This window comes from Manacus candei, unplaced genomic scaffold (genome assembly GCF_025592945.1).
Source record: "Manacus candei isolate 608988 ecotype Guabito, Panama unplaced genomic scaffold, ASM2559294v1 h1tg000043l, whole genome shotgun sequence".
Lineage (NCBI taxonomy): Eukaryota > Metazoa > Chordata > Aves > Passeriformes > Pipridae > Manacus > Manacus candei.
In genome coordinates, this window is record NW_026138091.1 from 18,814,206 (window position 1) to 18,825,674 (window position 11,469).

At 42.4% G+C, this 11,469-nt stretch overlaps 1 protein-coding gene across 12 annotated transcripts in view; it reads left to right on the top strand.

Annotated features, from left to right (window-relative positions):
* LMOD2 (leiomodin 2) overlaps positions 1-7,060 on the top strand; it is a 28,723-nt gene extending 21,663 nt beyond the window's left edge. For 11 of the 12 annotated variants that reach the window (XM_051795496.1, XM_051795498.1, XM_051795488.1 and 8 more), the window contains 4 exons: positions 149-409; positions 799-1,051; positions 4,970-6,307; positions 6,634-7,060. In XM_051795496.1, the coding sequence (XP_051651456.1) occupies positions 149-409; positions 799-1,051; positions 4,970-6,307; positions 6,634-6,660 (1,879 nt within the window). In that variant the 3' untranslated portion in view covers positions 6,661-7,060. Of the gene's footprint in view, positions 1-148; positions 410-676; positions 1,052-4,969; positions 6,308-6,633 lie in introns of those variants that run through there. The other variant, XM_051795501.1, reaches the window with a different exon arrangement.
* Positions 7,061-11,469: the final 4,409 nt, after the last annotated feature.

Sequence of the window (11,469 nt, forward strand, 5' to 3'; positions counted from 1 at the left end):
GAGTCTGCTCACTCCTCCCAGCAGAGTGCAATTCTCTGCATGAAAAAAATTTCACAGGAGCTCCAAATGGGCAAGCCAAACTAATTCTCCCTCTGATCATCCTAGAAAAAATAAGGGAATTAATAAATAATCCTGTGATTTGTTACAGGCACAATGTGACATTATGGGAACAGTGCTCCCCACAGGTGCTGGCAGGCCGACCTCCTCCCCTCGACTGCCTCTCCAACAATCCCAACCGCCTGCAAACACCTTGGCGGGATAACAGCATGGTTCCACTAGAAAACCGTGAAAGCAAGAGGAAGTCTGCTGAACAATGGCAAGGGTGTTTTACTTCCAGCCCCTTGGACAGTTCAGGATTAAATGGATTTTCATTGTTCTTTCCCTCCTGCAATTTGGACACAACATTGGTGTAAGTGCACCCGGGGTTTTATTTGCTGCTGCCCCCCCGTCTGCGAGGTTGGTATTCTCCCACTAGCTGCCTGCTCTAAATATGGCCATGGCCAGTGTGTCAATAATCCCCCTCTTTAAGGGACCCGCAAACACTAGTGTTGGGACATTCTTGCTGTTCAGATGTCTAGCTGACGTCTGATGCTTAAAACAGAGCATGCTTTCATCCCTTCGTGCATTGTCGTAAGCCCCTGATGATTACTCTTAAAAGGGTGCCTCTGCTATGCAGGGAAACAGTTGCTGACCACACGAGACACAGCTTGCTCACTTGCTTCAGCCTTCTTGAATGCCTGGTCACTTCAACTTTGTACCAGCCTGACCAAGCAGGACCATGTCTACCTTTGGCTACAGAAGAGAGCTCAGTAAATATGAAGACATTGATGAAGATGAGCTCCTTGCTTCTCTCACTGAAGAGGAGCTGAAGGAGCTGGAGCGGGAGCTAGAGGACATAGAGCCCGACTGTAACCTTCCAGTGGGGCAACGACAGAAAAGCCTGACGGAGAAAACACCGACAGGGACTTTCAGCAGGGAAGCACTGATGGCCTATTGGGAGAGGGAGACCAAGAAACTCTTAGAAAAAGAGAGGTTGGGTGCATGCGACAAGGTAAGATGCCAAGGCATTTGCTGTTTCCTATAAATATTTGGGGTTATTCTTCATTGGCATGATCTTGCTGACTGATTTAATTTCCTTTCAGTCTCTTGTAGCATTTTTAAGAACACTGTTAGCCATACTTCTGTGCCTGCTAAAGCTCTGTGTAGTAGCTCAGACAGTTTTTGCTCTTTCTGGAGGTACCTTAAATGCTCTGTTCAGAACAGAAGAACGTGCCATAAAAACTATCATTCATGATAAAAATAGGAAAAAAATTAAAGGGCATGTTAAAAATTATCAATTGGTAGCAATATGGGCTTTGGATAGCATTTGATTTTTTAAAAAAACTACAGAAAGTGCCTTTTCCTTTTCTTAAAAAACAATCAGTACTGGCTGTGCAGAAGCACATCAGGAAGATAATTTTGAATACATGTTATGTCAGAAGTTTAGTAAGCGGACACCAGACTTTGTACTCACTGGAAGGAAGCTGCATTGCAGTCAGGAGCTTGTGTTGCTTTGTCCCTGCTGAGGAGCCTTGGCACAGCTTGGGAGTCTTCTAACAACTGTTGTCAGTGTTACATTATTTAAAAAGTGGCCTGATCAGCTGAACCATCTAACTGTATTCCCCAAAAAATGCCAATAGTGTTTGTTAGGCAACTCATTCCCCAAAATAAAAAAGTTAATAATAAAACCCGGTCCCTGAACTAGAAAGGAACATTACAGCTGGTCGGGAGTGAAGGGCTCAGTCTTGGCAAGCAACAAGCACTCTGTCTCAGATAATGTCCATGTTGGCACCACTGGGTCCTTGCTAAAAGTATTTGTGAGACTGAGCTCAGTCAAAAAACAACTTCTGTTTTCACAATGGCTCTGTGTGGGGACAAGGGAATTTTTAAGTGCTGCTTCATACCAAGCTCTGACTCTGTTTATAGGAACCTGTTTTCTTATGTTTGAATAGAAAATAATGCAACAAAGGCAAAGTCAGCAAAAGCGGACTCAGAACCTCTAACAGCCCTATTCAGGAGTTTGGTTCATTTGCAAGGAAATAATTGCAGTCCATACATTAGCTAAAATATCCTTCTAGAGAAATGTCAGGTGGACTAAAATACCCTGCAATATCCAGGACATTTTTTTTTACATATGTTTTCTCCTGCTTGTGAATGGTGGTATAATGTCTTTGCAGGCAAGCGCACAGACCAGTAGCTGTCATCAGACCATTAGTGTCAGCTTGCAGTCGTTGACTTCACTCCCTGTTTGTCAAGTCCTAGGGAGGCAATGGCAAGATTAATGTTTATTTCCAGCTAAGCCTGGAACTCGAAACCTGGGCACTTCCAAAAAACCTTCTGAACGGGTCTAGTTCTGTGTCTTATATAACGGCAGGATCTTTCTTTCCCCCCTCCCCCATATTTATACAGCATTAATGATGGGTTATGGCTAAACCTTGAAGTGCTGGCAAGCACATCTGTACTTTTTGATCTAAGAAGAAACTTCCTAAATGCATCCTTAAATAAGAAAATGTTGACATGCTAAAATAGAGGGCACAAAGGTTCTCTTCACTGAAGGCAGTAAGAAAACTCCTTGAAAGCAATTTTCTTCTTGCTTTCAACTGCCTGGAAGTTAGACACCTTTATCTAAGATGGTTACTTGTGCTCCTTCTATAGTTAGTGGTGAGAGATCAGCTGCTCCAGAAGGCAAACAAGCTGCAGATAGCCTTTTAGGGGGACTAACTTGTCCTCCAGAGATATTTACCTCTGCATTGACTATCTTAGCCCTAAATTTTCATCGAATTATTACTACAATATAAGGTGAAGCCCCGCAGACTGCCTGCAGCAGTCCTGTACTGCAATGCTGCCATAGTAACAGAGTACATCTCTGTGGATCTGCAAAGAGAAGAGTATTCGATTTTAAAATTATTGTGCAGATTGCTGTGACACCAGACAATGTGTGTGACAGGAAACTAAACTACCCCTTTGGCCCCAGAAATGCCAGTCAAAAAAAGCCCAAAAAATCAAACCCAAGTATTTTTTTATTAGTCTAGTGACATCAAGCATATTAACAGTGCATTTAGAGGCACCACCTTCTGCTCATCTGCAGCTGTGTTGAAGGCTGTAGTATATATTCCTAGAGAGAGAAAAGCAAAGCCATGAAGATTGATTCCTGGATACCTGGTGTTTTCAGGTTTTAAAACTCTACACATATATAGAAGCTATAGATATAAATCTTAGTCCCAATAATAAACCTATAGGTAGCACAGTATGTCTCAGTCTCTCTGCATAGGGGCCTTCCTGGAAAAGGAGGCCCCTTCTCCACAGGAGAAGTAAAGGGGCTGGATCCTGAAGACCTCAATGTGCAGGTCAATGTGATGGGACCCTGCAAACCCCCCAGGTGCTGAATGCTCAGCTCAGGAACATCAAGTGGGAACAACTCAATGTCCTGTTTCGTTATGAGTCACAGTTCTACCAACATTACAATTAACATCTGTTTTACATGTGTCCCAACACAGAATTCTGCTTAAGATTGTGAAACAGTACAATGCAATCTGTCACTACTGTTATTTCAACCTTTCCCTGTATTTTCAGAGCTAGATAATTAAGCAAACCTAAAACTACACAGGTTGTCTAAAAATAGGCTGTCCTGTTAGTAACACTTCTGTTTTTCAGAAACCGAATTGGTGTTTCTCTGCAGAGTATATTTACTTTGGAAAATACCCTCTAGTATTTTACAAACATTAAAAACCCCATTAAACCCCACGAACATTGCTGACGTAATGCATACCGAACAATTATATTTCATCCAAAATTTTATAAACATTTACAATGGTAAATAAAAAGGCATAAGCTATGGCTTGTCCAGTAGGAAAAATATGACATGAGAGATCTTTTGGGGCAAAAGGTGGGTGGTACCCAGATCAGTCTACAGCACATAGATCAGTCATGGCCCATAGATCCCTGCTGCACTACTCGAGTCTTCCAGGTGGAGAGTGAGGCTTTCCTGGAGCAAAGACTTTTCCCCATTCCTGTGCAGAGAATTCTCTTTTGCCACCATAACTGCTAAGGGCACCAGGCAGAGCTTTAAGACATGGTTCCAAATCTGCCTTCCTGGTACCCACCAAACACACTAAAATAACTTTACATTTCAGAAAAAAATCCATTTACTCTGTAGACAATGAATTATAATGACTCACAGTAAGGCAGCTGGCCTGCAACAGCTGTTGGTGAGCACAGACTTAGCTCTTGGCAAACATGAAGAAATTTGGGGCTTCTTGACATGTTACCTTGCATTCCTTATTTTCTGTGGAAATGCATCTGAATCCTTTCTTCACAAATAGTTTCTAAGTACATACAGTCCATGCAGTGCATCCAGAGTCTTTTTGACATGACTCCTGTAATACTGAATTGTTTTGCATACTGGTATACATGATTACACATGCAGACACTATTTATATATTAAATCATGGCAATTTTTAACTTTTTTAGATGTACTAACATATGCAAGGGAGTCTGAGCATTGACAGAGATGTCTAATCCTCATGAAATGAAGAAGCTTGTTGCTCATATCCATTCTGAAATTGTTGTCTTGTGTTTCTGCTGGCAAGGGTACAAATTATATCTCCTTGCAGACATGCCAACACAGAAAATTGTGAAGTATGTCCACGTTGTAATATCTTGTATCAAGTTTTCTCTTGGTAGAAATTACTGCCATTGGTTAAATGGTTGCAATTTATGCTGAACATTTCTAAAGAATATGAAAGAAGTAATGTTAAAAAGGTCTTAGGTGCTGCAGCATTTTCTGTTCTCCTAACTGTATCCGTTTCTGGGGATTTATTTTTAGGTTTCAATGTTAACATATAGTCTCAATATAATTGTTATTATGCTAAAAGGCAGTAGCTATGTTATTTCAGTCATATTTAAGACTCATACCTACATTCCTGTTCAGGATTCTGAGCAAGAAGAAGACAATTCAGAAGAGCTGCAAGAAGAATGTTTCACAGAAAGCAATAGTGAAGTGTCTGAGGAAGCATATACTGAAGAGGATGATGAAGAAGAAGATGATGAGAAGGAAGATGAAGATGAGAGTGATGATGAGAATGAGCAAGAGCAAAATGCTGCAGGTGGTGAAAGACCTGAGAATGGCAGGAGTTCTGACCACATCAGACGCAAAAAGTGTAATGGCGCAAAAGACAATGAAAACTTACTCAATGGCCATGATGGAAAAGACGATAGTCAGAGCTTAAAAAGTAGTGCCATTCACCCTTGTGGAAATCCAACAGTTATTGAGGATGCTTTGGAAAAAGTTAGGAGCAATGACCCTGACACCACAGAGGTCAATCTAAACAACATTGAAAACATCACTTCACAGATGCTTATACAATTTTCTCAAGCCCTGAGGGACAACACAGTGGTTAAGTCATTCAGCTTGGCTAACACCCATGCTGATGACAATGTGGCAATAGCTATTGCTGGTATGTTAAAGGTAAATCAGCATATAACTAGTTTGAATATCGAGTCAAATTTTATCACAGGCAAAGGCGTGCTGGCCATCATGAGAGCTTTGCAGAGTAACAAAGTTCTAACAGAACTGCGGTTCCACAATCAAAGGCACATCATGGGCAGCCAGGTGGAAATGGACATAGTTAAACTGTTGAAAGAGAACACCACTCTGGTCAAGCTGGGGTACCACTTTGACCTTGCTGGCCCAAGAATGAGCATGACAAGTATCCTGACAAGAAATATGGATAAACAAAGGCAAAAGCGTATGCAGGAGCAGAGGCAACAAGAGCCAGGTTGTGATGGAGCCATCAATCCAAAGACCAAAGTCTTGCAGAAGGGAACACCTCGATCCTCACCTTATGTGTCACCTAAGAGCTCACCATGGTCTTCTCCAAAGCTTCCTAAGAAAGCACCTCCAGTGAAAAGTCAGCCTCCAGCTCCAGCTCCTGCACCTCCCCCTCCTCCACCACCCCCGCCCCCACCTCCTCCTCCCCCAGTTATTCCAGAGAAGAAGGCACCAACCAGGAATATAGCTGAAGTCATCAAACAGCAAGAAAGCGCAAAAAAAGACTTACATAATGGACAGAAAAAGAAAAAAGGCAAAAAAAGTAGAAAACATGAGAACAACATATTGAAAGAAATTAAAGATTCTCTAAAATCCATCTCAGACAGAAAATCAGAGGAAGGTTCACGACCCTCCACCCGTCCATCCACCCCACAAAGGTCTCTCCATGACAACCTTATGGAAGCGATTCGGGCAAGCAGCATAAAGCAATTAAGGCGGGTAAGTGAGAGATCCTTGTTCAGTAACTGATCGTGGCCCAAAAATAGCACAAGCTCAGGTAATTTTAGTACATATATTTAATAAATGAAAATTCTTAGAAATGTGAGCATAATAAAGCACTTGAGAGGAGGCTTTCCCCTGATCAGGCTTTTCTCAGCACACTGATTTCTCTCCAACTGTGAAAGTGGGGCACTTTCCCAGGTTCTGTCTTGTTATGGGAGAGGGTGGATAGCACACGGCTCTTGAGAGTGTATGTCTGGTAGGAATGTTGCCATCCAGACTGTACAACAAATGTAGTGAACACCCTTCCCATCCCTGTTTCATAGGTGGAGGTACCAGAAGCCCTTCGGTGAAAACCTGGATGACAGAAGAAGCAGAACCCTGCAGTGACTGAGGGGAGGCTTCTTGTCCTTTCATTGGCAGTAACATAGACTGTCTAGCAAGCTGCTTCCAAAGTACACTCTTAGATTCAAGCCGTTTCCCTTTTATTTCAAAGAAATAAAACCGCTAAATACAAAATAATGCTTTAAGGATCCATTTACCTTGTAATCTGTAAATATGGAAATAATTTTCTTTTTTATTTAATGAGATTTCTATTGAGAAATTGCTTCTTATTTAGATATTCTTGTCAATATCTGATTGCACATCACTTGGCAAGTTCTTCACACTGAGATGTAATAGTTTAACAGCCTGTAGTTTCTTCTGGTTTTTCCATGAATTTACAATAAATGTGGTTTGAAGCTTTCAAGCAGACACATAGTCCTTTATTTCTGTGAGTTAAAACCCACCAGACATTTGCATCACGTTCATGAGCATTCAGGAAGTCTCCTGGGAAAGAACCTGAGATCCTTCTCCGCTGCACCTGTGCCTGTGTGGAGTATAGTACCTGAGCCCATATATTAGTGCAATTCCATACTGACATGGGAAAAAATGATTCATAAGGCTATGTACAACTAAAACTAAGATATGGGCTGTGTCAGGTCATTGGTGTTGCATTACGGGTCCTAAACCTTGGTCTAAGAGAAGAAGTGGGAGATGAATAGATACGTGGTTCGTGTTGACTTATGGGTTAAATATTAATGCTGATATTTTATGGTTGCAGAAGAATTACTCAATTGAGATCCATTCAGTCCACCTGCTGTATTTAGGCAGAACTAACCTCAGCTGAGATATCCAGTCAGACAGAGAAACTTGAAAAGCAGTCTGCCATTCAGGTGGAAAAAGGCTTTCCTATGGTATCAGTTGAACAACAAGCAGGGTGTGAACTGTCAATATGATACAGTGGAAGCAGAGCCAACATCATTTGGAGATGCATGGCTGGAGGTATCACATCACAGGCAATGGCATGAATAGCCCTTCCTCATGTAGCACTAGACATCTCCCTGGTCAGATTAGTTATGGTTCTGGGTGCTTCAGCTAGTGTGAAGGTAGTGATAACATGAAGAAAACTGAGTAGCGGCCAAAATGTTGAAAGGTGAGAGAAGAGATATGTTCAGAAGCACTACCAAGTATTAATTAGTTTGCTCATTGCAACTATAAACAACAGAATTAGTATTTCTTTTACATAATACCACATCAACGAAAGTAATTACATAAAGTTACTCAACACTGCAAAAAACAGTGGTACTGAAAAAAACACAGGTAAGCTTACTCCTAGAAATATTAATTAGACAGATTTCCCCAGAAATAGGAACAAATTGCTGGAGGGAAATGAAGCATAAGGGAGAGGGAATCCTTTAATGAATTGTCAGGAATGTAACTGTCATAGCAAGAAAATGGTGAAAATAACTTTTTGCATTTGTATTTATTGACTAAAACATACCAAAAGCAATATATAACTAACTGAAACACATTCCAACATTTTTTTTCTTGCCTCAGGATCACAACAACTCATGAGTATTTCTAGACCCAGTGTCACAGGAAATATGGTACGTACAATTAGTCTTTAGCTGCCTTTATAATTGGATAGGCTCCCATAGCATAAAAATCAACCTATGGTCAGTTTTCCATGACCAAATGGAAGCTGGGGCTTGGGATCTTCTGAGGATGGAAGCAATACTGGAATGCAGACAACAGTCAGGAGTAGACCTGTGGCCCTAAACCTTGTCTCTAGAAACTTTGTGAAGGATGAGAAACATCCTGGATGTTTAATCAAATGGCAAAAGCAGATAAGCAAGGGAAAATAAAAGATAGGGAGGGAAAGCAGGAAAAGCACAATGGAGAGGATTTGATGGGACACAAGAAAATGTTTTTAAAAACTGAAATCATACTTTTAAGGAAAAAGGGAGAGTGAGAAGTGAGGAAAGGGAGGTGAAAAATTATATAGAAAAAGAAGATAGAAAAGAAAATGAATGCTGAAAAGTGACAGATGAGAGAAGAATGTGGAAGAAGAAAAAAGCCTAGAAAAAAGGAAAAGGGAAGGTAGAATTCATCTTTCAGGTTGGTAAGAGTTACTCTTTTGCAGAAGGGGAGGCTGATGGGCAGAGTCCTTAAGAAAATTTGGCCAGGGCTCCTGACTGTGGAGGCTGTGAAGTGGCCATCAGCCCTCTCAGGTGGGAGCCCTGCTCTGATGTATTGTAAAGTAATGGAGATGGTGACCACGTGTGGATACTGAAGCTCCTGGAGCACACATGCTCACAAAGCGTCAGTCCTGTGCCTTAGCAATGCACAGCCAGTGCTATGCCCCCATCAGAACTGGACACAGGAGCCCCAGGATGCAGGTACGCTCCTCATTTGGACTTGTAAGGCTCTGGCAGTGGGTGGCCATCCATTTTCTCTCAATCAGAGAAACAAACACACCAAAATCTGTCATCCATGCCGTGTAAAATGGAACAACTTGGCACCTCGAATCCTCTGCCCCTCACTACAAGAAGGATATTGACATGCTGGAGCATGTCCAAGGAAGGACAACACAGCTGGTGAAAAGGCTGGAGCACAAGTCCTCTTAGGAATGGCTGAGCGAGCTGGGGTTGTTTAGCCTGGAGACAAGGAGGCTGAGTGGAGACCTTATTGCTCTTTACAAGTGGCTAAATATGAGGTTGTAGCCAGGCGGGGTTGGTGTCTTCTCCCAGGTAGCAAGTGATAGAACAAGAAGAAATGGCCTCAAGTTGCACCAGGGGAGGAAAGAAAACTTTCTTCACCAAAAGGGTGGTCAAGCATTGGAATAGGCTGCCTAGGGAAGTGGCAGAGTCACCATCCCTGGAAGTGTTCAAAAAATGTGTAGATATGGTACTTAGAGACATGGTTTAGAGGTGGACCTGGCAGTGCTGGGTTAAGGGTTAGACTCAATGATCTTAGAGGCCTTTTTCAACCCTAATGATTCTGTGATTCCATAAAAGAGCTGACCTACCAAGCACCAGAAATATCAGAGCCTGACTGCTACCTGTAATTCCAGTATGTGGCCCTTTAATTTGTGCCTCATCACCTAGGGAAGTATCCAAGTATACAGAAAGAAAAGGAGCTCATGAAAGTCCAAGAAATTTTATTTCCACATCTTCTGGAAGTTTCCTGCCTCCTGCTGAGTCCCCTGTTGATGTTCTGGATAGTGACCCACTTTGCTGGTATTTGGCTGAGGGCAGAGGCGCTGGTCTGACTGCCCTGCAGATGTGCTTCCTTCCCACCAAACAGGGCAGGTGGCCCTGGAGGCTCCTGCCAGGTGAAGCCACATCCATTTCTGGAGGCTGAGTCTGGGAGAGCCAGAGAGCTGGTCCAGGACAGCCCCTGCATGGTATGGTGGGAGAATGGATATCCTGTGAAGCTGCAGGCAGAGGGAAGCAGGAAGGTATGGCTAAGGCCTCTCCCTTGCCCACATGCTAGGACAACACAGTTACAACCCTTGCAGAACAGAGCAGAAGCTCTGAGTATTCCAGACTTCCACACCACCACTCATATGTTTTCCTCAGAAGTCCATCAGGTCTATGGAAGTAATGATTAAGGCAGAGCAGCCTAACAGTCCAAATAGAGAGGACTTGTCTGTAGGTTGTTTTGAGAGTGACATATAACTACCACAAGTTAGCCATGAAGAGGGGATTTGTAATGCCTGGATGTAAGGCAAGGGGTAGCTCCAAACACTATTCCCAGGTGCAGGCTCAAGTGAAACAGCACCTGGAAGAGTGTGTATAATTCCAGTAACTGACAGCCAGGAAAAATTGTTTTCAATTGGAAGAGGGACAGAAAATGGCTAGGATAATTGGGGAACTGGAGAAGCTGTCCTGTAAGAGAGATGAGAACAGGTGGTGGGATCAGTCTAGCCAAACAAAGGCTCAAAGGGATTTCAGCTCGTGTCTATAAATACAGCAAAGGAGAAGGAGCTACGGGACACAGTTAGCAGTAGGAAAAAAAAAAAAAGAAACCGTGCGTGACTGAGTTTTGATCAGAAATTAGAAGACGTCCTAGCTCTCAGAGCAAGAAGGTTCTTGGAGCAGCCTTCTCATTTAGAAAGAATGGGCAAATTCATAAACTTATTGTTAAAAGAATGCCAGAAGCTTATGAAAAGGATAGTATGGTGTGGTGCTTTCTGCAGCAGAATTCTGAAACCAGTAACACAGAAGCTCTGCCATTATTAAATTAATGTTCTTAGATGTGATAACTACACAGGATCTGGAACCACCAGTGGGTGACTGGTGCAGGTTAGCTACAGTGGGGACCTCCCAGCATGCACTGACTCTTTCCCCCAGGTCTACACTGCTCCCTGCCTTGCCAGGGCTGTCCTGTGAGACCGGGATGGGTTGAAGGTTCGTCGCAGTTTTGGGTCTGCTGGGTGGATGCAACTTTGTGCTGAAACTGGTAGGTGAAGGAGCAAACTGCAGCTCATGCACAGCAGTAAGCAGGGACTTTACTTTCTTTCTGTGTAGATAGTGGAAAAATAGAGCAATTGTCACATGCTGGCTGTGGGGTAGCTGGTGCACTATCAGACCCAGATGCAACTGTTCTGTGTGAAAAGGTTGGATCAGTCCAAAAGAAAAATGGAGATATGAAAAAAATTGTTGAAAGCAGGGCTGTTGCCTGTCTGCCAGGTGTATTTATTTCTATCTCTAATCTTTGACTATTTTCAGGTTCAAAAGAATATGAATTTTATAAAGCCTTGAATTATTGAATTATTTGCTACAGAACTATAGCACAAGGAAAGATGTTTTTCTTTCTTTTAAACATAGTCATGGTAA